General features: G+C 32.7%; 7 protein-coding genes across 8 annotated transcripts; 2 read left to right on the forward strand and 5 right to left on the reverse strand.

Moving 5' to 3' along the window:
• On the reverse strand, positions 1,065-2,080 carry LOC104743193 (elicitor peptide 1-like). The gene is made up of 2 exons (XM_010464305.2): positions 1,815-2,080; positions 1,065-1,414 (listed from the first exon to the last, which is right to left on the reverse strand). The coding sequence occupies exons 1-2, from the start codon at positions 1,962-1,964 to the stop codon at positions 1,256-1,258; spliced, it is 309 nt and encodes a 102-aa protein (XP_010462607.1). The 5' UTR covers positions 1,965-2,080; the 3' UTR covers positions 1,065-1,255.
• Positions 4,472-6,062, reverse strand: LOC109124890 (elicitor peptide 2-like). The gene is given in 3 exon segments (XM_019238701.1): positions 4,472-4,987; positions 5,445-5,466; positions 5,468-6,062. Coding segments are annotated over 3 exon segments (342 nt in total). The 5' UTR covers positions 5,590-6,062; the 3' UTR covers positions 4,472-4,789.
• Positions 6,767-9,144, reverse strand: LOC104743211. 2 transcript variants are annotated; one of them, XM_019238698.1, is made up of 6 exons: positions 8,639-9,144; positions 8,460-8,520; positions 8,232-8,344; positions 7,507-7,552; positions 7,165-7,350; positions 6,767-7,082 (listed from the first exon to the last, which is right to left on the reverse strand). In XM_019238698.1, the coding sequence occupies exons 2-6, from the start codon at positions 8,488-8,490 to the stop codon at positions 6,913-6,915; spliced, it is 546 nt and encodes a 181-aa protein (XP_019094243.1). In that variant the 5' UTR covers positions 8,491-8,520; positions 8,639-9,144; the 3' UTR covers positions 6,767-6,912. The 2 variants fall into 2 exon arrangements, with proteins under 2 accessions (XP_019094243.1, XP_019094242.1); XM_019238697.1 differs by having other exon boundaries at positions 7,507-7,588.
• LOC104743204 (thionin) lies at positions 9,239-10,113 on the reverse strand. The gene is made up of 3 exons (XM_010464315.2): positions 9,832-10,113; positions 9,663-9,746; positions 9,239-9,560 (listed from the first exon to the last, which is right to left on the reverse strand). The coding sequence occupies exons 1-3, from the start codon at positions 10,058-10,060 to the stop codon at positions 9,457-9,459; spliced, it is 417 nt and encodes a 138-aa protein (XP_010462617.1). The 5' UTR covers positions 10,061-10,113; the 3' UTR covers positions 9,239-9,456.
• LOC104757475 lies at positions 16,486-18,251 on the reverse strand. Its single transcript, XM_010480225.2, has 2 exons — positions 17,877-18,251; positions 16,486-16,851 (listed from the first exon to the last, which is right to left on the reverse strand). The coding sequence occupies exons 1-2, from the start codon at positions 18,141-18,143 to the stop codon at positions 16,486-16,488; spliced, it is 633 nt and encodes a 210-aa protein (XP_010478527.1). The 5' UTR covers positions 18,144-18,251.
• LOC104743221 (flotillin-like protein 3) lies at positions 19,186-21,083 on the forward strand. The gene is made up of 3 exons (XM_010464332.1): positions 19,186-19,606; positions 19,797-20,362; positions 20,454-21,083. The coding sequence occupies exons 1-3, from the start codon at positions 19,243-19,245 to the stop codon at positions 20,964-20,966; spliced, it is 1,443 nt and encodes a 480-aa protein (XP_010462634.1). The 5' UTR covers positions 19,186-19,242; the 3' UTR covers positions 20,967-21,083.
• Positions 21,843-25,760, forward strand: LOC104743229 (4-alpha-glucanotransferase DPE1, chloroplastic/amyloplastic). The gene is made up of 16 exons (XM_010464340.2): positions 21,843-22,313; positions 22,414-22,464; positions 22,545-22,633; positions 22,723-22,783; positions 22,870-22,948; positions 23,062-23,198; positions 23,303-23,461; positions 23,565-23,641; positions 23,933-24,072; positions 24,182-24,213; positions 24,290-24,364; positions 24,711-24,783; positions 24,860-24,948; positions 25,032-25,076; positions 25,170-25,322; positions 25,438-25,760. The coding sequence occupies exons 1-16, from the start codon at positions 21,942-21,944 to the stop codon at positions 25,540-25,542; spliced, it is 1,737 nt and encodes a 578-aa protein (XP_010462642.1). The 5' UTR covers positions 21,843-21,941; the 3' UTR covers positions 25,543-25,760.

Consider the following 27,162-nt stretch of genomic DNA (forward strand, 5'->3'; position numbering starts at 1 on the left):
AACACATTAGAAATTTAGAATAATAATGAACATATATTCCTTTGGATTAATGCAACTCTTGTTTGGGTCGGCACTCGCGCACTGGCTTAAATACCTTTATTATATATGGTCATCACTATCGTACGTGGTCCCTTATAAATTGTACTCTTTCAAACTGGGAATGATTATCGTAGGTCTAGTTGTTACAAAGAGACCACCAAACTTTAAAATTGAACCCATACCTTGTTGTTGTAGGAATTATGATTTTTCTATGAGGTAAGACTTATCACCAATTATGGCCAGATAGCCAAATATGGCTTTATGAGTTTGTTTTCTTAATTATAAATATGAATTAGAGAGATGTCTAAAAGTCACCGTGAGGAATGTTAAAATTGTTTTATACTTATTTGAAAGTTAGTGTGTTGATTGCTGCTCCTCGTGCTCGTTGATTATGTATTTTATTAAATTATATATGATCATCATGCATTACTCATAGAGAGCACCCGTCAACTTTGTATTTTAATATTACTATCATTTCTATATAGTGCACGTTGTGAATTGCGCTAGGAAATAGCTAGGATTATCATCACTGCGTTTAAGGTTTTTTGTGTTATTTTATACATCTAGCTTTGGACAATACTGATAGTCGGATATGATTTAGAAACATATTTCTGATGAATACAAATAAATAAAGGGACTCGATGATCCTATAAATTAATCTGCAAAAATATGATATTAGCCGATTTTTTTTTTTTTTTTGTTGAAATCATTAGTTAGGTAGGTTAAACGTTTTTGGATCGTTTATTCATTTCGCAAGTATGAGTTTATACTAATTAATGTGAGGTAGCTAGGTAGGACGAAATAGCTGTTGACTGTTAATAAAATGAATCCAAATTTTATTAATTAGGTACGTCTTTAATGTTTAACATTGGACAGATATATTCGATAGAGATGGATAATAAATGTCTTCATTTAATATTGATACTGGTTATGTACTTATGATGGTTCATGGTTAAACCCAAATCATATCAAAACAACGACAATTAACGTACATAATGTATTGTGATTTTCTTTTCCGAGAAAAAAATCATCAATAAGACTTTGAAGAACGAAATGAAACTAGCTTTAATTGTTGTTGTGTGTCGGTAGAACAAGATTGTTAATACTACTAGTATATCAAAAATAAAAAGTAAATAGTGCAATGACAACGATATTAAAATTAAACTGATTATTGCTAAATAATAATTGAGCTAAACAATAGTATGTAATTGAAGTGCTAATGGTGTTGGCCACGACGGCCTGAGCTGACTTCTTCCTTCCCCTTTTTGTTAGCTTTGTTCTTCATGGCTCTACTTGTCACATCAACGCCGCGTTTCATGCCCCTAGACGTCACAACGACCTCCTCTTTCTCGGTGACATCCTCTTCTTCTTCCTCCTGCAAGTAGAAACACAAGTTTGGGTTCATACTTCATATATTATACTATTACTTAAAGCATGTTAAATAGGCAGCTTTGAACACCAACATATAACTAACTACTTACTCAAATCATATAATATCATCCAAACTAAATTTGATATTTTTAACAGGATTTACCTTAAAGTAAAAATAGTTAAATGCTTTGGTCTTAACTTAAAAATATTTGGAACTAAAATATAATTATACAAGCGCTCATTAGAAAATGTTACTTGCAAAATTTTTAACTTTTTTTATTTTGTTTAAAGAAGAGATTAAATGGTTTCCCCCTCTAATTTTTTTTTCATGCATAACCCACTTTGTAGTGGCATATATACACAGCAACCAGAAATTAGAAATCCCATATTTATCGAAAACATACCGGTTGGTTTGAAGTTCCCGGAGACGTCGACGGAGAATCTTGATGAGAAAGACCAAGGCATCTCAAGATAGCTTTGAGAGTTTGGTCAAGGCACTGAAGAGGAATCCATAGGTAAGTTGCTTCTTCACTTCGTCTATCTGATTTCTCCATTGAGATCTGGTAAGATGAATAAAATTTCTATTCAAGTCGGATTAAATTTGGTGAGAGGAGTGAAGCTGCTGTTTTTTAGATGTGGGTGTGATTGGGCAGCGAGCTCAGAGAGACAACTTTGCCTTTTTATAGTGGGCTAACTCGGTATTTGGTGTGACTCTTTTTATAAAAATACGTTCTCGTAAATCGTTACTTTTGAATATGAATAGAATAAAATATAAACCTTTTCTGAGTCTTTGATTAGTAAAAAATCAAGAAATAAAATAAATTAACGCATAATTATAATTGTTGTTATTAGTGAAGATAAGCATGTGGCTTTAGGCTTTAGGTAGCTTGATGACTCAGAGCAGAACATGCATTGGTGAAAGACACAATAGATCTCTCACCATATACAGATAGTATTATTATTTTTCTTATTTTTTTTATGTGTCCAATGGGTAAAGAAACTCATATAATATTATTATTTTTAATGTAATTTTGTATTTTTAATATAATTTCATTTGAAGACTTATTTTGTTATGTATTTTATCTCTAATTATTAAAAAAAAATTTGATAATCTAGACATATTAAATTACTTATTAAATAGATTTAGAGATTCTGGAGGATTAAAGATGATTTGTTTAGTTAAAAATACAGAAATCTAAATCTCATGGTTTTATGTAGTATTTGAAAGAATTTTACAATAAATCATATCAAATTCCCTAAAATCTTTCAAAATCTCAAATTTTCTAAATTCCATAATATTCTCCAAAATCATGGTTTCAATACACCCCCTTAATTTTATTAATTTCTTATATTTTATACCATTATCGTATGATAAAAATAATTATAAATACTAATATAGTTAGTTTCACAATACTAGTATATTTTCAACTTTCATAATTTGTTTAATCATACTAATATTTTTTATCTCTAATTATTAAAAAATATTATTGATAATCTAGACATATTAAATTACTTATTAAATAGATTTAGAGATTCTGAAAGAATTTTAGGTAGGTTTTGAAAGAATTTTACAATAAATCATATCAATTTCTCTAAAATCTATCAAAATCTCAAATTTCCTAAATCCCATAAAATCCTCCAAAATCATGGTTTTAATACACCTCATTTAAAGATTCGGAAGGATGTGTTTAGTTAAAAATACAGAATTCCAAATCTCATGGTTTTAGATAGGACTTGAAAGAATTTTACAATAAATCATATTAACTCTAAAATCTATCAAAATCTCAAATTTCCTAAATCTCATAAAATATTCGAAAATCATGGTTTCAATACACCCTCTTAAAGATTCGGGAGGATTTGAGATGATTTGTTTAGTTAAAAATACAGAAATATAAATCTCATGGTTTTATGTAGTATTTGAAAGAATTTTACAATAAATCATATCAAATTCCCTAAAATCTTTCAAAATCTCAAATTTTCTAAATTCCATAATATTCTCCAAAATCATGGTTTCAATACACCCCCTTAATTTTATTAATTTCTTATATTTTATACCATATATCGTATGATAAAAAATAATTATAAATACTAATATAGTTAGTTTCACAATACTAGTATATTTTCAACTTTCATAATTTGTTTAATCATACTAATATTTTTTATTGTATTAACTATGACTAATTTAAAATAATATGAACATATAATTTAAAATTTTGCATAATGAAATTTGTTAAATAAATAATTTTCTTTTATGATTTATAAATAAAAAGTAACAACAAATAAATTAGTTAATTAAGATTTTAAGTTGTTATAGATTTAGTTTATTATAATAAAATTGAGCTACTTAAAAAAGTGATATATGTCATCATGTAAAATGATATTATAGGTTTCTAGAAAATCAATTATCTCCTTTTAAAATTAAAATATTATAAATTTTTTCTTTCTCATTTATTTGTATTATGAGAAACTTCCTACTACCAATGCACATGATCTCAGCTTGTGATAACAACATACAGTATTGGAAAAACAGAGACGAAAACAGTTCACTCGTCGTCCTCAGATGACGAATTTTGGACTATATATATTGATTTTTTTTTTTAATATTTCCCCTAGTTTCTTCTGGTAAGTTTGGATCAAACTAAACTGTCGAATTTAAAATTGTTAATCGTAATATGATGTTCTGACGATTATATTATTTTTTTTTGCTTTATTTATTAATTGGCTTATTGCTACATCCAAAGCCACGAGGGAAATGTATATAGTAAACAAATGTAAAACTAAAGTGGCGTTTGGTTCTCGTGGTCGCCACTAGTGAGTTGTAAGAACTTTTGTTTTTAATACAAGAAATTTAGGCGTTTACTCGTGGAGACCAGCGATGACGTTTTTGCGTTGTAAGTTGATTGGTCTAACTAATTCAATAATGTTCTGTTAGAAATATAAATAAATAAATTTTGCCTTTTTCAAAAAAAAAAAAAAGAAATATAAATAAATTTTAGTTATGTTAAAGACATAACAACATATTAAAAAAAAAACTAGACAGAAATTATTAATTTGCTGGAAGCTACTATAATTAATAATCAGTACACAAGATACAAAATTACTATAGCCAAACAAAGTTTGGTAAAAACTGTCAAATGAAGTCGTTTATATATGCTTTGATCGAGAATGAATATGGCTTCAACCTTCAACAATTATTCCCGATTCAAACCTCAAAGCATATAGTTCTGGTCTGAGTTACACGTATGTTGGGTCAAATATTGTTGTCTTGAAAGAAAGAAAAGGAGGGAATAAAAATAAGCAAGGTACGACTTTGAACGCCACATTGGTATTAAACTAGTGGATAAGTCTCTCTTGGGGCTTTTGATTCCAGGACTTCTTCTTAACCCCCAGAATTTTCTATTTGCTTTTTGTTCAACGCAGAAGTTTCTATTGCTGCGTTGAGTAGTTTATTAGTTTGGCCAGGACGACCTTTACTAGTGTTTTCTTTATCCTTTTTCTTTGCTCTGGCTTTCATGCGGCCTCTAGTCAACACAACGACACCATCGTCTTTCATGGCAACATCATCTTCTTCTTCCTCCTGTAGTTGCAGTTTGCAAACACACGTTTAGATACCCTTCATATATTCATTAACTACTTATAAGTTATAACAACATACTTTGGCACCTATTAAAACCCATAAAATATGATGTTTTCTGATTTGAATGTTATCATCGTCATGATCCAAACTAAATCAGACGTATTCTTTCTATAAATTAATCATTAACTAGGATTTGTTTTATTTTTAACATTTCAAAAATAAAATAGCTAAAAGATGGCCCAAACTAAAAAAAATAATTAAAACACACAAACGCTTCATAAAAAAAAATACGTCCAAAATTTTGGAATCTTTTTTAACATGTCAGATTTGAATAATTTTGTGTTCATTTAGTTATAAAACATTTTTTAAAACAACAGAACTAATTAGGGATAATAATAGCATATTAAACTGAAATTTTATCTGAGATATTCATAAATAATGTTTAAAGAAAGCTAACCGGTTGGTTTAAGGTCACCGGTTTTCTTCGCAGTCGGACAAAGAAGACCAAGACACTTAAAGATAGCTATGACAGTTTGGTCGAGAAACTGAATTGGAATCCATAGATAAGGTTCTTCTTCGCTTCGTCTGACTATTTTGTCCATCGAGATCCGATATATAGTATTGGTGAGAGGAGCAGATCAGCTATATAATTCTAGAGATGATGAGTTATTGAGCAGCTAGAGATCAGAGAGACAACTTTGTATCTATAAATGTGTGAAGAGAGACAACCTTGTATTATATTTTTATAGTGACTTAATTCACTCGGTAGTTGGAATGAGTCTTATAATACATTTTCTTAAAGACTTTGGTATATGATTTTAACAAAAAAAATAACCAAGTGGCTTTGGATGACTCTACTAGTTTGTCTGACTCTACAGGTTGACTGACTTGTGATATGTGTGTAGATCCACAACACTTTATGTCAACAAAGATACGTTCCCTTGTTCGAGAAAACGCGGTCGCGGAAGCCATCAAAGCGCCCGTTAAGTTGGTTTAATAGACTTAATTAAAATGATCAAATCAAAGAAAATGACAGAATTATAACATTAAAACATCGATCAGAAATACATCATTAGTCTCATCTTCAGATTTGCTTTATAAGCCAATTCCAAAGCCATGCTGAGCTTGCAGGTGCGTCTTTACTAAGACAACATTGTTGTAACCTGCATCCTGCAAACTTTGAATACAAGAGAGAGAATTTTCATCCAAGTGTTTAGAGAGCACGATCAAATTGGAATTTTCAGGACTGTCCACTGCCCACCGAAGAATGTCCACTAACATCTTATGATCTCTAGCATATCCATGCGCCTCAGCAACTATACATATCATCAACAAGGGAGATATCTAGATTGGATTTACGTAGTAAGATAAAGAGAGGACGAGGGATAATTAGGTAAAGGAGGAATTCATATTCACACTACGTACCTTCGGGTACGAAATTGAAACTGACTCCGGCAGCCTCATATCCATCTATCACTTCTTGTTTCGTGGTTTTAGTTTTCTCATCTTCAACGTCGTACAACCAGATTGACACAGAACCATTACAACAACCCTGTCGATCAAGACCTGATTTGATCATCCTAGAAACCCAACCAGGATCACATTCAGCAGCAGGGATTGGGAAATCCACCACGTCCCAGAACACGCCTGTGTTACCCTCTGCCACAACGAAAGAAATATCAATGCAAAATTTTAATGTGGCAGATCATAGTTTGAAATCAGATGAAATCTAATCAAATATATATAGACTCTTCGAGAGGCATAGCGAGATCTTACCAGAGTTTATATCGGCCCAAGCATCGGACACAACTGGTTTCACTTCGTATGGTACAGGAAATGATTCAAAATCAATGACTCAAAAACATCATTCTCATTCAGCCCCTCTAAAGGAGAACCTTGACAATTAACAAGTACGCTCCCAGGCTCTAAAAAGACAAGATTGAAACGGTTCCTATCCATAGGATCGGATGGACGAGCTGCTTCTCTTCTTTGATGCTTTCTGAGATTATAAACAAACTCGCTGGACGACTAGGACCGTACAGTGCCCAGAGAAGAAGTTGCTCTGTAATAAAGTGAACTCTCGCATGTTTGTTTCCTGGACGGAGGGACGTCTCATCATCACATGAAATGTTAAGTAAAAAAAAAAAAAAAGAGTAATATAAAAGAAAGCTACGTACCTTTGGGTACGTGAACAAAACGCATTGCAGCATGCCCAAAGACATATGTCAACTTATTAAACATCTCAGGACCTAGATATCCGTTTTCATATAGATCGGATGTGATCTTCTCATTAACCAATCGAGGATTTAGTTTCTCAAGGATTGACCAATCCTCCACGTCCCAGAACACCATGATCTGTCCCCCTGCCAAAACGGATCACGAAATAATTATTATTATTTAAAAAAAAAAAAAAATCAGATACAAAATAGAAAAATCAGACCCCCAAAATATATATATATATATATATACATATATGTTGAATGAATAGAGACAATATAAACGAACAATTTCGATCTTACATTGGAATTTACTGGTGCTATCATCCATTGTGAAGTTTCTGAAAATCTTCGAGAAAATTAGAGACCCTGAGAGTTTTCTGAACTTATCGAGAATATTTAGGCCATAATCTTAGGTATAAAAAGATAGAAAAAAATTCAAACAGTAGAAGAACAAGGAGAGAAATGATCTTGAGCAAAATCTGATCTTGAGCATTGATCTTGATATTTTTCTCTCTTGCTCTCTCTTACTTTACTATAATATTATTATCTCATTATAATATTATTAAAATTATTTTAAGATCAGTTATGCCATTAAGGATGTCCTTAGAGACCCCCAATTTTGACACTTTATAAATTAGGGTTATATATTTATATATATATATATATCCTTTATCGTATAAAAGTATAAGTCTCTTGCTCAATAAAAACATGCCATATAGATTTTTTTTTTTTATCATAATGTAAATAAATTAAAAACAAAAAAGCAAATTAATAAAACTGTCCATAATCTTTTAATTTTCCCTAAATTAATCGAGAAATTTTCTCTTTTTCTTTTCCCTAATTTCGTTCTTACATTGGAACTGGTGCTATCCATTGAAAATTTTTGCTGAAAAAATTAACGAAGACGCAACCGGATGATATGAGGAATTTTCTCAAGTTAATTATTACAATGTCATGAAGCCTAGATTCAATAAACTACTATGCTAGCTGGTTTTCCTTGGGACATTGGGACAGAAAGGAATTACCTTGAGCCAACGTCCCCAAGCCCATGTAGCCAGACAATAGTTGCTAGGTGCTTTCCCTTTGGGCTTTACCACATGAGTTTTCCCAAACTCAACTGCTCTTCTAAAATTTATTTCTGAGATGGTGTTGCAAATTGCAATTAAGAGTTTTCTTTAATATTTTTTTTTTCCATTCAAATTCACTCAAAAACGAAACAATAAGTAGCAAAAAGAAAAGAAGAATATACTAACCTGAAGCAACTGCAGCACCGGAGACACTCATACTGGAGGACAAGAATGCTGTGAACAAGCACTACGCAATTAAAAAATAAAAGAAGCACAATAAGAAGGCAAGGGATTAACATTGTAAGACATACACATACGTTTGATGAACTCTCAAAGCCGAGAAAAAAGTAGAATGACACAGTTACCTTTAAGAGTTTCCCACTGGTATATATATGAACTAACTACATGGAGAGAAGCACATGGACTTTTTCATAAAACGTTCTGCAATATTGATTAATGAGAAAATTAGCTAGCCATCAAACAACAATCGAAAGTATAACCACAAAATGCCTTAGGTTTCGAAATAAATATATCTAGATCAGTATTTGGAATGAGTCTCTTATAATACAATTTCTTAGAGACGTTAAAATATTATTTACTGAAAAAATAAACAAGTGGCTTTGAATGACTCTACTAGTGTGTATGACTATACGGGTTGACTGACTTGTAATATGTGAGTGTAGACGACACAACACAATTGTATAATAGTGTAACCGTATCTTTCTTCTGCTTTTGTCTTTTTTCTATAAACTAAATGAGCTACTTATAAAATGGTCGAGAAGGACACATAATTCTTTATTTAGATGATAGTAATTAAGTAGAAGATCTAATCTAGTGGATATTTTGTATAATCTTTAATGCAATAAATGTTTTCGATACTGATTTGGCCAGAAAAAATCGATATGAGCTCATTATTAGCTAGTGATGTTTAGGGCAAGAATTCTGTAGCAACTGTGGAATATTAATAAATATTAAAGTGACCAAACTTTTTTATTTAATAGAAGTCATGTACAATCTAGGATTGACAACCTTCTACGACACAGGCACAAACATAAAACAACTTATTCATATACTAGCATCAAAGTCTAGTACTTTTATTTTTGTCACACACACGGCAATTATTGAAATGAAGGAAAAACAACACTCTGAAACTTGGAAGTCGTAACTTCATGGATACGCTTGTTTAGGCGGTCTCAACTTCAGTTGTCGATCCCTTGGTGCAGAAATTAGAACATGCCTTTGCGCATTGTGCTACCGCTCCATTCACAATTTCACTCGCATCATTTACTGAGCGAAACAGTAATAGAATGGGTTAACATTTTTTCTTGTCTACCGTTCGAAGATAAATAATAATATTATAATTTTTTGAGTTTGGATGCTTCTTTTTACCAGAGCTTTGGAGTGTGTTCATGGCACCGCACACTGAAGATGCACACCCCAACTTGCAGTATTCATTGACAGAAACCGCATCACCTTGAGTAAAATTTTCAAAAAATAAATTAACCTCGATGGAACTGGCAACAATTGACATGATAAAGCACAATAAAAAAAAAATTACCTGAGTTTTGGAGAGTGTCACGAGTATATCCGTTCGGACATGTACTCCCACCAACGATTTTGCATCCACTGATGTTTGCACAAGTTGATTGGGAGGTTCCCAAAAAACGGCAAGAGTTGTAGATATTTCTAGCAGTTGTAGTTGGGCAGCAACTCTTTGCTTCCACTTGAATTTGTGCGATGACCAAACTCATTATGAGAACACTTAGAATCACAGTTTTGCCTTCCATCGTTTGATTTCTTACTTGTTTGATCACAATATAGATTCAGTTTGTGTTGATGAAATGGTGATGAAACAAGACTTGCTTATATACTAGTTGTTCTACAGTTTTCCACCACACACTTTAGTTCACACGTTTCTAACAACCTATATAGAAACGTGTTTTAGGCTTCTTCCTTCTAACCAACTCTCTTGTGGTATTGATATACAGTATTTGGGACCAAACGTTTTCTATCCATGTGTGTTTTTGGTAAGACCACGATCTCTAACGTCAAAATGGTAAATTGATTTCCAACCTTAATTAACGAGACTTAATAAAAAGCTAATAAACCAAACCTTTCTGCAAAACTTTTCTCATAAACCCGTAATCAAATTTTTCTTTTTTTATTGTCATTTAATTGATCACCTTTATTGATTTAAAGATGGCTAAGATTTTAAGATGAGTCCCGTTTGTTTCGACAATAATTTTGTTATACGTTCCTCTTAATTATAAAAAGTAAGATTAATTAACATGCATGCAACGTATGCACCACCGAAAAACCACTAATTAAGCTTGTCAAGATCAGCAGCGCATCAATTACTTACCTGAAATCAGAATTAGCAGGAACCAAAAATTGCGGCAAGAGTCAAAGATGAGTTTTAATCATCTAAAACCTAATTGAAGGTGGTACTAAGAAAAAGAGAATTCATTACGTTTCTTCACAAAGTCACCTAAACCGTTACACTAGACGCGTCGATGATTACTTTATTAATACCAAAAAAATTTAGTAATTTTCTTATGTTGTTTAAATAATTTCAGAACTTATTTGCCATGAGTGAATAATATTCCTTGATGATACTATATAATATCGAGACCATATATATTAATCATTTTTTTTGTTTATCTCATAATTAGAACAATGTACATTATTGTAATACATATGACTGTTTTCTTCGTCGGATTTATTAATTTTCCAATATTGAAATTTATTAATTATTTAAGTAAACTAACTTCAGCTGGTAACATTTAATAGTTTAATTTAATTACCTTCGTGTATTTATGGTCAGAAAATGTCAATATAATGAATCGATATTACTTGTCTTTTTCTTCATTTATATCTGTATATATAATATACTTGCATTTTATTTTCTATTTATTTAAAGTTTAATATAAGGTGTTAAACTGTAAACGATTTTCTAACATCATAAAAATTAAAACATATTACATATAGTAAGTATTTTTTAACTAATTTTACCGATAAAATTTTGCATTTACGTAACATTTTATATATTGTATATTGTTTAATATGAAAAAATAAATTAGCAAAATAATAAGCAAAACGTTTAATTTGATAATATATATTGTAAACATCTACTATTCAATTTTTGCTTTGCATGCTAGCGCTAAGTATATGATTTATATGTTCATGGAGTAACCGTATATTTATTTCATTACACTCATCATGTCCCGCTAAAGAAATTGCTGTATGAGAGCACATAAGTAAAATTAAGGCATGGTAGGGCAAAGATTTTTTAGTTACTTGGATGACATAAGTTACTGTGTGAATTCATGATAAGGAGTGAGTAATGAATGGTTTAAAAACGTACACTGTAAGAAAATCTCAGATAAGATTTTGGGTTTGGCTTTATTCACTGGTAGGGACAAAAGGTTTTTTACAACGTGTCTTACGCTTCTTCCTTCTAACCAACTCTCTTGTGGTATTGATATATTTGGGACCAAAGGTTTTTTACAACGTGTTTTAGGCTTCTTCCTTCTAACCAACTCTCTTGTGGTATTGATATATTTGGGACCAAACGTTTTCTATCCATGTGTGTTTTTGGTAAGACCACGATCTCTAACGTCAAAATGGTAAATTGATTCCAACCTTAATTAACGAGACTTAATAAAAAGTTAATAAACCAAACATTTCTTCAAAACTTTTCTCATAAACCCGTAATCAAATTTTTCTTTTTTTATTGTCATTTAATTGATCACCTTTATTGATTTAAAGATGGCTAAGATTTTAAGATGAGTCCCGTTTGTTTCGACAATAATTTTGTTATACGTTCCTCTTAATTATAAAAAGTAAGATTAATTAACATGCATGCAACGTATGCACCACCGAAAAACCACTAATTAAGCTTGTCAAGATCAGCAGCGCATCAATTACTTACCTGAAATCAGAATTAGCAGGAACCAAAAATTGCGGCAAGAGTCAAAGATGAGTTTTAATCATCTAAAACCTAATTGAAGGTGGTACTAAGAAAAAGAGAATTCATTACGTTTCTTCACAAAGTCACCTAAACCGTTACACTAGACGCGTCGATGATTACTTTATTAATACCAAAAAAATTTAGTAATTTTCTTATGTTGTTTAAATAATTTCAGAACTTATTTGCCATGAGTGAATAATATTCCTTGATGATACTATATAATATCGAGACCATATATATTAATCATTTTTTTTGTTTATCTCATAATTAGAACAATGTACATTATTGTAATACATATGACTGTTTTCTTCGTCGGATTTATTAATTTTCCAATATTGAAATTTATTAATTATTTAAGTAAACTAACTTCAGCTGGTAACATTTAATAGTTTAATTTAATTACCTTCGTGTATTTATGGTCAGAAAATGTCAATATAATGAATCGATATTACTTGTCTTTTTCTTCATTTATATCTGTATATATAATATACTTGCATTTTATTTTCTATTTATTTAAAGTTTAATATAAGGTGTTAAACTGTAAACGATTTTCTAACATCATAAAAATTAAAACATATTACATATAGTAAGTATTTTTTAACTAATTTTACCGATAAAATTTTGCATTTACGTAACATTTTATATATTGTATATTGTTTAATATGAAAAAATAAATTAGCAAAATAATAAGCAAAACGTTTAATTTGATAATATATATTGTAAACATCTACTATTCAATTTTTGCTTTGCATGCTAGCGCTAAGTATATGATTTATATGTTCATGGAGTAACCGTATATTTATTTCATTACACTCATCATGTCCCGCTAAAGAAATTGCTGTATGAGAGCACATAAGTAAAATTAAGGCATGGTAGGGCAAAGATTTTTTAGTTACTTGGATGACATAAGTTACTGTGTGAATTCATGATAAGGAGTGAGTAATGAATGGTTTAAAAACGTACACTGTAAGAAAATCTCAGATAAGATTTTGGGTTTGGCTTTATTCACTGGTAGGGACAAAAGGTTTTTTACAACGTGTCTTACGCTTCTTCCTTCTAACCAACTCTCTTGTGGTATTGATATATTTGGGACCAAAGGTTTTTTACAACGTGTTTTAGGCTTCTTCCTTCTAACCAACTCTCTTGTGGTATTGATATATTTGGGACCAAACGTTTTCTATCCATGTGTGTTTTTGGTAAGACCACGATCTCTAACGTCAAAATGGTAAATTGATTCCAACCTTAATTAACGAGACTTAATAAAAAGTTAATAAACCAAACATTTCTTCAAAACTTTTCTCATAAACCCGTAATCAAATTTTTCTTTTTTTATTGTCATTTAATTGATCACCTTTATTGATTTAAAGATGGCTAAGATTTTAAGATGAGTCCCGTTTGTTTCGACAATAATTTTGTTATACGTTCCTCTTAATTATAAAAAGTAAGATTAATTAACATGCATGCAACGTATGCACCACCGAAAAACCACTAATTAAGCTTGTCAAGATCAGCAGCATCAATTACTTACCTGAAATCAGAATTAGCAGGAACCAAAAATTGCGGCAAGAGTCAAAGAGTTTTAATCATCTAAAACCTAATTGAAGGTGGTACTAAGAAAAAGAGAATTCATTACGTTTCTTCACAAAGTCACCTAAACCGTTACACTAGACGCGTCGATGATTACTCCATTAATACCAAAAAATTTTAGTAATTTTCTTATGTTGTTTAAATAATTTCAAAACTTATTTGCCTTGACGATACTATGATATCGACGAGACCATATATATTAAATTGTTTTTTTTGTTTATCTCAGAATTAGAACAATGTATACATTATTGTAATATATACATATGACTGTTTTCTTCGTCGGATTTATTAATTTTCCAATATTGAAATTTGCTAATCATTTAAGTAAACTAACTTCAGCTGGTAACATTTAATTTAATTACCTTCGTGTATTTATGGTCAGAAAATGTCAATATAATGAATCGATATTACTTGTCTTTTTCTTCATTTATACCCGTATATATATATATATACTTACATTTTATTTTCTATTTATTTAAAGTTTAATATAAGTTGTTAAACTTTAAACGATTTTCTGACATCATAAAAATTAAAGCATCTTATTATATAATTGGTTTTTAAAAGTTAGTTATTAACAAGATTTTGACATGTGTCAAGTTTATATCAATCAGAGATTTTGACATGTGTAAAAGTTAATATTTAATATGAAAGATTTGAAATTACAACAAAAACAAAATATTTTGTTTTAAAGAATATTAATAATGTAAAAAGATAATTATCAAAACATTGTAGCCACAAAATCTTAATTTCTTCATTGGGTAACGGAAATTACAATCACCGGTCACCACCAGAATGCTTCGAGGTAGCCAGCCATTTATAGCTCTACCCAACATCATAGAACGCAGGCGAAGCTCGACAGCATCCTGCATCCTTGAATGCGACGACACCATTTGCAATGGTATCTTCTAATCGGAACAGAGTAAAAAGTGAAACCACATTCGTCAAACTCTTGTATTACATATAGTTAAGTATTTTTCAACTAATTTTACCGATAAAATTTGGAATTTCCATAACATTTTATATATTTTATATTGTTTAATATAAAAATTTAAATGAATAAAATAATAAGCAAAACATAGGCCAAAAATAAGCAAAATATGTGCCAAAAATAAGAAAAAAAAAACAAAAATTTCAAAGGAAAAAACTCAGACTTTTTATTTCTCGAAAGACCTTTCGTTTTTGACACAATCTAATACTCTTAAATAAACCTAACTAACCAACATCAATATGGAAACATGTTCCTCACAGGTTCTTCCTATAGTTTAACGCGAGCACAAAATCTCTATCGACAACAATGAGAAGCACGTTAGTTGGGAGATTGTTAAAAAGAGCAAGACCCAACATTTCGTCAATAAAATATTGAGAATCAACATGCTTAAGACTAGCATCAATATTCTTTACAAATTGGTTGATATAGCTAATGAACCTAACATTGTATTACAAGGAAAAATTTTAGTTCACTAACAATCAATCAATATATGAGGATAACATGTTGATTATGTATATTCTATGTTCACTGGCATTCATATATTACAATGAAGACAATCTTGTAATATAAGATTACTACTACTTCTTCTTTTATATTAATATTGGTTAGTTGGTTTTTACAAACTCAATTGTGTAATGTCATGTTTGTTTGTGGTTATTTTATTTGTTGATTTATAATATTTTTCGTCAATTTCTTTGGTTTTGGTAGACTTATTTTTATTTTATGTTGATTTTTTTGTTTTTAATTTGGTCGATTTTTTAAATTATGGACTTATATTTTATTTCTGTCCATTAATGTTTTTCTCTGTTGACTTATATTAAAAGAAGAGAATCGATTTATTGTTGCTTAATTCTTGTTTACATTGCCGACTTTTTTAAACTATTGATTTTTTACATTGTGATTAAATTTTGAAGAACTACAGAGAGTTAACTATTCGTCTTTTGGCGCAAGGTTTAGCTTGCTGATTTGGAGTGCTTTACAAGCCAATCAATGACGTGATCAATCTTGGTGGAGTTCTAGCAAGAAAGATATCATTAAGCAACGGACTTCTCTATCTGTAAGTGACTTTAATCCCATGTGCAAACAAAACATTTTCAGAATCGAAGTAAGAATACCAATTGTTTTGTGTGTGTGTTTTTTTTAAGCCTTACATTTCCTCGGTTAAGGCTTCTTTGTACAAAGCTCCAGGCTTGTCGGATTTGTTCACCAAGGGCTAGAAGAGGGATACCACTAAGTGACGTCTTGGCTCAACAAATCATGGAGTTCACTTTTTGAGACACTAAAGTTTCACGCAAAAAAAAAAAAAAAAAAAAAAAAAAAAAAAAAAAAAAAATAAAAAAAATATCGCATTAATGACTTTGGGGCCTCAAATTCGTTTGGGCTTTTTTATGTTATTAATTATTGCCTTCTCCAAATAAGATAAACTGATAAAGGTCCGTAAAGCGTTAGACCTTTATTTCCCAAACAAATTGCTGGTTCATGCTCTCTCGCTAAGGTAAGTTTAATTCATCGATGCATCGAAGAACGTGTGTTACTGTTAGTTGTGAACTGTTTTGTTTTTATATGCTAGATTTACACTGAAGTGTTGTTAAAAAGGGAAATTTAAGGAAGCATGTGCATTGTTCTTTTGTTTTAAGTTTGGTGCCAACCTTCTCCTTTTCTGCTCTTTATGTAATGATTAGAATTCCATAAGGACGGAGCAAGTTTGATGGTGCACGAGAGTTCTTTTTCATCACAAGTGAAAAAGTGAAAGATGAAAAGTGAAAACCCCTGGCGCATGTTAGTAGGGTCCCCTTCGATAAAAAGAAAAAGAATAGATAGAGAGAGAGAGACTCCCCCACGCGTAANGTAGTCCTGTCAATCCCGAAACATTTTAGAAACGCAGATCCAGCCAGCCTAAACAAATTACACGGATGATGCAAACTATGACTCGAATCTTTCTCCAACGAACCCTCTGCTTCTTCCTCTGTTGTTGTCACTCTCCTTGTTACAGCTGGTGTTATCTCTCCTTTTATGCTTTGAGAACTTCCAACCTGTGCTTACAAAAAAACGGATGAGTTAGTTTATTAAACAAAGATGAATCAAAGAAACAAGTCAGTGATTAAGCATAGTATCAACAGATGTAAATTGCAACACCTATGCCTGTACTCATCAATCCAGTAAACTGATCTGTGTCACAATTACAGAGAGACCATAAAAACTTTGAAGAAGACTGTCTGATACAAACTCTTTTCTGAATACATAGTATCCAAATGTCAGAAACGTAACTTAAACTTATAGGTTTTTGTTTGCAACCGGAATCAAAAATCGAAACGTCCTAATAATAATTCAGCTCCTTTCTTACTGAAACAGGCATAGCACCAACAACACTGTGTAAGCCAAGAGAGGAAGCTAATTGTTGCTTAAAGACATAACAAGACAACGTTGTAAGACCTAAGCAACCAAAACTTAACACCAAAGGAAATACCAAGTTACCAACCTAACCTTGGCTAGTTACCCTGAATGCTACAACCAACAAAATTGGAAAGAGACTTAAAAGAAATCAAAAACTTCCAAACATAGATCGAGAGACCAAAACACATAAAAACATGACTATTAACCGCAACTATATGATCCAGAAAACCATGTAATTAGGAAAGATCACATTTCGTATGTTTAGATTGCTACCTTTTTCAGTATTTGCTAATTTCAGAACCCAGATCATTGAAAAAAAAGGCCATCATTTAAACTTTTTAGCTACAACTAACATTCAAAAGTGGACTACTTTAAAGCTAATTATGGCTTGCAACTTTCTTCTCCCTTAATTCTTAATTTGCAATCTAAACCCCTTAAGTTCCATAAACCTCCATCAAATTCCCCCATTACTTTTTTTCCTCTTCCCATTCCCAGAAAAAGCTTAATGAAGAAACAAACAACATCGATCTCACTCTGAAATCTACTTCCTAAACTACTAATTATCTAATTCAGATCTCAGTTTGTGAAACAAAAGCAAGTCAACGTACGACTAAATCTATGATCTGTAAACCAAATTGAAAGAGACAAGGAGTTATCGAGTTACCTGATGAGACTGTATAGAGAAACCCAAACCGTGGTGGCTAATCGGAACCGGATTCCCAGAAAGAAATCGCTTAGAAAGAGATGAACCGGAGGTAGAAGGAACAGAATCAGAAGAAGAGAAACTATTATCTCCGGTATCTAAGGAGAAGACTCCGACGAGACAAAGGAGGAGTAAGAGAAGGACGAAGACGAACAATTGGATCCAAATTAGCCATGGGATGCTATTGTAACTATCTAACATCAAAAACTCTTTCCCGGAATCCACCATTTTATATTCTAGAGAGCTTTAATTCCCGGGAAAGAGAGATTCTGAATCTCTCTCTCTCTCTCTCTCTCTCTCTCTCTCTATTTGATGAAACGATTGAGGAAGAAGAAAGAAGAAGACAAATCAAACGAAGACGACCACAGGGTGAAAAGATAAAACGACGGAGCTGTGATCTTCGAGAAAATAACGGAATAAATCTTGGTTTTGTTTTGGTGGTTAGTCCACGCGTAACGCGTTAATTGGTTCAATAGGTGAAAATAAAAAACATTGTGATCTTGGTAAAATCTTTTTACAGGAATTATCCCTGATTTTATGTATTTTTTTTTTTTACTGGATTAAAATTAACTATGAGAAAACTTATCTCTACTAAATTTAATTGGGTCTTGCAGATAAGTTGTAGTCAATTTTCCAAATTCAACTACAAATTTTAGTACCTAAAAAAACGTTAATGGCTATAATAATTACTTTCATGCCGTAAAAATTTTAAATATTAAATCCTAAATCTAGATACGATATAGATGGGCGACGACGTTTCTTGGATGATTCACCTAAATCCACACCATCATAAACAAAGTTAAAAGATAAACACAAAACACCACTAAAAGAAAATATGCAAGTATTTATCATTAAATATATAAATTCTGTTGCTATACATATCCAAACTATTAAGCTTTTCACACATATTTACTTATATAAATCTTGTAACATTCAATTAATTTTTTAAGTATAAATTATATAATCTTAGCTTGTAAAAAAATCAATATTTAAATGAAATTCCGTAGAAATTACAAGAGAATAATAATATCATAGAATACAGTTGAAGTAATATAACACTAATTAATCTGACAAACAAAGAAAAATAAAATTAGTCCGCGTAAAATGAATAATTAAAAACAGTAATTAAAGGAATATTTGTTTTTTTCCCCTTTTATTTTCTTTTTCCTTTTCCTTTTGTTTTTCCAATATACGCTACAACGCGTATTACGGACCTATGAATATAAGTAAAAAGCCTCTATTCGATCTCTTCAACAATTACGCAAAACAAACTCGTTTCACAAAATATACCTAAATCCTAACAAAACCCTAATTACCAAAGAAGAATATGAGTTACAGAGTCGCTAAAGCATCGCAGTATCTTGCCATCACCGGTGGTGGGATCAAAGACATCAAGCTTGCCAAGAAGTCATGGGTCTTTCCATGGCAATCTTGCACCGTCTTCGACGTTTCTCCTGTGAACTACACCTTCGAGGTTCAGGCTATGAGTTCCGAGAAACTTCCCTTTGTTATCCCCGCTGTTTTCACCATCGGCCCCCGCGTTGATGACCCTCACGCTCTCTTGCTGTACGCCATGCTTATGTCTCAACATGATAAGCACTCCAACCACGTTAACGAGCTTGTTCAGGGTGTTATCGAAGGAGAGACTCGTGTTCTTGTTGCTTCCATGACCATGGAAGAGGTCTTTAAAGGTAAAACAAACCCTAAAGTTCGATTTTTTTTTGTTTGTTGCTTGATTTGTTAAGATGTACACTGAGGTTCTCCGAGAAAACCTTAAAGTTCGAATTTTTTTACTCTTTTGAAACGTATTCAATTGTTTCATATATAGAACTCTGCTTTCTGTTTGCTTATATTAATGACGATTCAATTGTGGCATTGTAGGAACAAAGGAGTTCAAGAAGGAAGTGTTTGACAAGGTTCAACTTGAGTTGAACCAGTTTGGTCTTGTGATCTACAACGCTAATGTGAAGCAGCTCGTAGATGTGCCTGGACATGAGTACTTCTCTTACTTGGGCCAGAAAACTCAGATGGAGGCAGCAAACCAAGCCAAGATTGATGTAGCAGAGGCAAAGATGAAGGGAGAGGTTGGTGCCAAAGAAAGGACTGGACTTACTATCCAGAATGCAGCCAAGATTGACGCTGAGTCAAAGATCATCTCTACTCAGAGGCTTGGAGAAGGAACAAAAGAGGAGATCAAGGTGAAGACTGAGGTCAAAGTCTTTCAGAATGAGAAAGAGGCTCTTGTTGCTAAGGCTGATGCAGCATTGGCTATTCAGAAGGCTGCTCTGTCCCAAAACTCTCGTGTGGCTGAGGTTGAAGCAACCAAGGCTGTTGCTTTAAGGGAGGCTGAGCTTCAGACTCAAGTTGAGAAAATGAATGCGTTGACTCGGACAGAGAAGCTTAAAGCTGAGTTCCTCAGTAAAGCCAGCGTTGAGTATGAGACTAAGGTAATGCATATATCACAATCTTTAGACTTTTTGCTTGAATTCTTTCTCACTTTTGGAACATGACATGACTATTGTTGTTTATTTCAAACAGGTGCAAGAAGCGAACTGGGATTTATACAATAAGCAAAAACAAGCAGAAGCTGTTCTTTACGAGAAGCAGAAGCAAGCGGAAGCAACGAAAGCTGCAGCTGATGCTGCCTTCTACTCGAAACAGAAAGATGCAGAAGGACTTGTCGCCATGGCCGATGCTCAGGGGACTTACCTCAAGACCCTCCTAGGCGCAGTTAACAATGATTACTCAGCCATGAGAGACTTCTTGATGATCAACAATGGCATTTATCAGGAAATCGCCAAGACCAATGCTATTGCGATCAAGGACCTGCAGCCAAAGATCAGTGTGTGGAACCATGGTGGTGCTGAGCAGGGGATGAACGGTGGTGGTAACGGTAACACGATGAAGGATATTGCTGGTCTCTACAAGATGTTGCCACCGGTTCTTGATACGGTTTATGAGCAGACCGGGATGCAGCCACCCGCTTGGATTGGTACACTACGTGGTGCTGAGCCCAAACAATCACTTCAGGCTCAACAGCACAGAGGTTGAGAAGATGTCAAGTGTGCCTCGGCTCTCTAGTTATTATTTTTAGCTTTTGGTTTGTTTTCTTTTATGTTGTAGAACTACTTAGGAAGTCAAGCATCTGACTAATGTCACTTTGACTAGTAGGGGTTTCGATAAGGATAAGTGTTTAAAATTTAAACAAAGTTTGCTTTCAAATTTCAAGTGTTTAATTATTATTTATTATTGCGTGCTCTGCTATCATACAGAGTACAGATACAGGACATCTTTACTTTAGTTCAATAGTTGAATGCAGTATTGTGTAGACGGACCTTTGCAGATAGAAATTTATAAAGTATTAAGTCTTCATCAGATGAATAGTTGAACAACACCTACCAGGCTACCACTTTTATTTATGATATGATGGCTACGTTTTCTAATGTCCTCGGGGAACCATTGTCCATCCAATGCAATTATTTGTTCCTGTATTGCGTATTATCTTCAAGAGTGGTCCTCACCTCTCTGTAAAACTGTAAAATTCCTTTTTTCAGCAAAGAGTACATATCAATTATAGAAGCTGCACACTAGAATCTTTGACTATACAAGAAACATTTTACCTAAGCAGAGAGAGTTTTTGTAAAATATTTATCAAAATTATAATGAGCTTTAACGTTTTAACTTTTAACACGGAAAAAAAAAAGTTTTTTTATGTACGGACCGGTCCAATGTGATTTATTATTGTGGATCATAGGTTTTAAATTTTAAGGGATATAGGATCATGGGTTTGTTTGAGGAATGTATAAAGATCCGATCTCGTCGGCCTAAAAAAAGCCCAAAATACGGCCTTGAAAATGGCGCCATACACCGCACGTGATGATCACGTGATCTCTCTTTCTCACAGGTTTCACCACCACTAGTCTCAGTCTCTCAAGTCTCAACTGCAAAAGAGCAACAAAAATATCTTCTCGCTGGTTTTGTGGGAGTGCGAGCTTTCAATTGAAATTGAATTGATGATCATCATCGATGACGACGATTCTTAGCTCGTCCTCTCCTTCACTCTCTTCTCTCAAGATTTTCCGATTATCATCTCCGGTATCATCGTTATTATTCGACGCAGCTTCTTTCAGGAACAGGACAAAGCCGTCGCAATCGTTCCCAATGGCTATTTCGAGCAATTCGACGACTTCTTCTCTCTCTTGTATTAGCAGCGTCGGTGAAGATTTTCCAGAAGAGTATGAGCACTGGCTACCGGTTCCTGATCCCGCGACTCGGAGAAGAGCTGGCGTTTTGCTTCATCCGACGTCGTTTCGCGGTCCTCACGGCATTGGTGATCTCGGTGTAGAATCTTTCCGTTTCATCGATTGGCTTCATTCTACTGGCTGCTCCGTTTGGCAGGTGAGATTTTGTCTTGGTAGATAATTTTCATATCCTTCTCAAATTGAAACTTTGAATCTATTGAGTTTTAGAGGAAGTTTTCTCAATTCCATGAGCGTAGGTTCTTCCTCTTGTTCCTCCAGACGAAGGAGGATCTCCTTATGCAGGACAGGTCTGTGTTAAGAATTCTCCAGAGAGATTCTTGTTTTTGGTTTCTCAGTTGTTATTATCGCTAACTGGTTCTAGATCTAGGATGCAAATTGTGGGAACACATTGTTGATTTCTCTGGATGAGCTTGTCAAGGATGGCTTATTATTGAAGGATGAGCTCCCACTACCAATGTATTACTAATCTTCTACATGATTTCTAAGTGGACTTACTTTTATTCTGGGGTCTCATTCTCTGTTATGATATTTTTTATATGGACTAGTGAAGCTGATTCTGTGAACTATCAAACTGCCAACAAGTTAAAGAGTCCCTTGATAACTAAGGTAAAACAACCATCTTGCTTGGTACTAGTGAGCTTACTTATCTATTGGCTTGAGAAAGTAAACTTTGATCGCTGACTTTTTCTCAGGCAGCAAAGAGGCTTATTGGGGGCACTGGTGAACTGAAGAGCAAACTGCAGGATTTTCGTAACGACCCCTCTATATCATGTGAGAAAGTATACAGTTTTAAAAGATTTTCATTTGTTTACATTGCGCTGGCTTTAATTAATTTGGATAAACAAGATTTCATTGAGGATGCCATGTTTTTACTATGTATATAGGTTGGCTTGAAGATGCTGCGTATTTTGCAGCTATTGACAATACTTTAAATGCATACAGTTGGTTTGAGTGGCCTGAACCACTTAAAAACCGTCATCTTTCAGCCTTGGAAGCTATATATGAAAGTCAAAAGGAGTTTGTATGATTTTTGTGGCTCTTGCTAGCTTCTTGGATTTGATTTCATCATGAATTGATTATGTTTTGTGAATTCCTTTCAAGGTAAGCTCTTCTTCTTTGCTGCAGATAGACTTGTTCATTGCTAAGCAATTTTTGTTCCAAAGGCAGTGGCAGAATGTTCGTGAGCATGCACGGCGGAAAGGAGTTGATATAATGGGGGATATGCCCATTTATGTAGGATATCACAGTGCAGACGTTTGGGCAAATAAGAAACATTTCTTACTGGCAAGTAAATTGTAACATATGGAGTCAAACACTCTTATCGTATGTTCCAGCAAAAATTTAGACTTTCCTGAAGGTACTCTTCTTTTTTTTTATCTTCATACAGAACAAGAAAGGCTTTCCTCTTCTTGTTAGCGGTGTTCCTCCTGACTTGTTCAGTGAAACTGGTCAATTGTGGGGAAGGTATTGATGCTACTCACTCTAGTACTTTAGTTTACTTATTACACTTTTTTTTGTTCTTTTCACTTAGATAAGTAGGAAACGCCACTGTTTGTTTCTAGTTATAATTTATCCGATGTAAGCATTATTACTACTGTGGCATGTTCAACGTGAATTAGTTTCTGCCTTTCCCTAAACCATTTATTGTACTTCACAATTGTTCCATAACTTGGTTACTCCTCAATCCCTTTTAATTTTCTTCCTCACCATAGTATTTTAGTATTTACTGATATTTTCCATTTATTTGATTTGAAGCCCTCTTTATGACTGGATATCAATGGAGAGTGACCAATATTCTTGGTGGGTTAATCGAATACGACGTGCACAGGACTTGTATGATGAATGCAGAATTGATCATTTCAGAGGATTTGCAGGGTTTTGGGCGGTTCCTTCTGGTGAGTATAATAAATTCAAAGTAGAAAAGAGTGACTGATCATATATGTTGGGTACATATATTGGACTAATATTTTCATAGGACTGATCAGCTGTTGTGATATTCTGCAGAAGCGAAAGTTGCCATGGTTGGACGATGGAAGGTGCTTTGCTTAATTCATTGATGTAAAATAAAATAAGGTAAAGAAATTAAGAACTACAAAATTTGTATTGATGTAGGTAGGACCTGGAAAGTCTTTATTTGATGCCATTTCAAAAGGCGTTGGGAACATCAAAATCATAGCTGAAGATTTGGTAAGCTATCAAACTCGATTATACAAAACACTCAGCACTTACATAAGGCTCAACCCGATAGTTTACAATAGATGTGGATCAATTTATTAGTTTATAAATGAACTTGCAAGACTTGTTTGTAGTTTACATCGAGCATGAGATGTTCATACAGAGATGATTGATGGCCGACCATTTGACCGTGAAATATCATCTTAGACCAGTAGAAATTCTAGATGTCCTGTGTTCCTTATGAATCCGAGTGTCCTAGTGTAGAATCATATGCTCTGTTTCTGCAAGGCCAATTTACATTTTGAAAATCTGGCATTTGATTGTTTGCTAATGGAGGCTACACTTTGCCATAAGACAGGGAGTTATTACTAAAGATGTAGTTGAGCTGAGGAAATCTATTGGAGCACCTGGAATGGCTGTCCTCCAATTTGGTAAAACAACTTTGGCTTCCTTCCTCACGTTATTCAAATATCTATCATTTGTACATTTATTCTTGTCTAATTTCAGCTTTTGGAGGCGGCGCCGATAACCCACATTTACCTCACAATCATGAAGTAAACCAAGTTGTATACTCTGGAACTCATGACAACGACACTGTAAGTTGATTTCACTAAGCAAACTTATAAAAACGAAACGGAAGAAATGTAACTGTCTCGTTGATTTCTCTTTTGATAAATAGATTCGAGGTTGGTGGGACACTCTGGACAAAGAAGAGAAGTCTAAGGTCATTTCTCTAGTCTCATACCAATAAAACGTGTTTTTTGTTTCAGTTTTTGATTGCATGATATTCACATTGGCGATGTCCTCGGTATTGCAGGCAATGAAATACCTGTCGATAGCTGGAGAAGACGATATATCATGGTCAGTCATCCAAGCTGCATTCTCTTCTACAGCTCAAACCGCAATCATACCGATGCAAGACATTCTCGGACTTGGAAGTTCTGCCAGAATGAACACTCCAGCCACTGAGGTAGGTCATGCCACTGTATATTGGTTCCAAATAAAAGAGAAAGCTCATAGCAATAGTAATATGTTTGTGAGAAATTGTCTCTAACAATGTGATTTTGGTTTTGTTACACAAAAAGGTGGGGAATTGGGGTTGGAGGATCCCGAATTCGACGAGCTTTGACCATCTAAAATCTGAATCTGACAGACTCAGAGATCTTTTGTCATTGTACGGACGGATTTGAGGGGAACCATCTGACGCGGAAAAGAAGAAGAAGTTTTGTTTTATATAGTAATAATTAATAAATTTGCTCTGGTAAAAAAGTCAAAGAAAGCAAGAAGACGAAGAAGGGAATGTTAAATCTCATGCGTTGTAATAAACTTTGTTAATTGATCAACATTATTTTTTTTTTCTTTTGCAAGTTTACTCTTGAGAAATGAGAAGTCTAATATATTCTATGAACTCAAAAGTCAAATGTAACTTGCAATACAGTCCTTCGAGATTACTAACGTATTTGTGGCAGCATTAAAGCGAACCGTTAATAATCACAAAAGTAACTTGCAGAATATCTGTATTTATTTTAACTAGATGTATTATTTTAAATTTTAGTTTTGTATGTGTTCTTAGAAACTAAAATAATTTTACTAAGTTTTTGCAATTTTTTTTGGTAATAAGCACTTGTAATCTTGTGATGATACATTTAATTACATGATTACTAATGCACATTCAGATATATTTGTCTTTGTTTCATGATATATTTCAGATATATTTCATGATATTAAATTATGAAATGAGGCAAAGGAATCAAAGATAGGATTTTAGGACATAAAGAAAAAGTAAGATTAACATGTCTATTACTTAATCACAAAGATGGAAAATCTAACATTGGAACCGACATAAGCCACACAAGCGGCTGCTTATGGTCATTTATAGAACAAAATATTGGTGATTCGGTGTGAACATTTTGTACATTCTATATATTTTAATGTATTATTTTCTGAAATTTTTTGTAATTTTATGTATTTTGTGTAATTTATTATTTATTAAATATATTTGTATTTCTAAGAGTAGTGATAATCTTACAAAATATTTGTTCGATATTTTTTGATTAATTCAAGTATAATAGAAGTATATGCTGGAAATAACTATTTTCTGCTAATTCAACTATTTTACTATCAAATAGTTAGCTATAAACTATCGAATGAGCCTCTATCATGATGATCAAATACATTTATGCAATTAGTATATTTTTATGATTTTGTTTTCAATTATCAATTTATACTACATAAATAGAATTAAATTTTAAAAATATGAAGTCGAATTTGAGATTACTTGACGAAAAACTAGATACTAAATTAAAAAGATATAGATATTTATTTCGCCGTTATTCTCGGTTTCCTGATTCGTTGTCTTATCACCGCGAATCCAACCAACCACGCATTAGAGTCTTGGCGGACTTTAGCTAAACATAACAAATTGGGCTTATATAAGCCCAATTAATATAATATAATTGGGCTTTTAATGTTAATTAGTATATCTTTATGATTTTGTTTTACATTATCAATTTATACTACATAAATAGAATCAAATTGTAAACATATGAAGGCCAAATTTAAGATTACGGTAATCTGATTACCTGATAAAAGACTAGATATTTAATTAAAAAAATATAGATATTTATTTACATAATCATATATAATCTATTTTGCCGTTATTCTCGGTCTCTTGAATGCTTGTATTATTGTAGATTTCTTTACTCCATAGGAAATGTTTTATTTTTATTTTTTTGGGTTGAACAACCCTCTCGGTTAAAACCAAATTTATCATGATCACGAAGAGTGATAATATAATGTCAAATATGTTC

The sequence above is a fragment of the Camelina sativa genome, chromosome 2 (assembly GCF_000633955.1).
Source record: "Camelina sativa cultivar DH55 chromosome 2, Cs, whole genome shotgun sequence".
Taxonomy (NCBI): domain Eukaryota; kingdom Viridiplantae; phylum Streptophyta; class Magnoliopsida; order Brassicales; family Brassicaceae; genus Camelina; species Camelina sativa.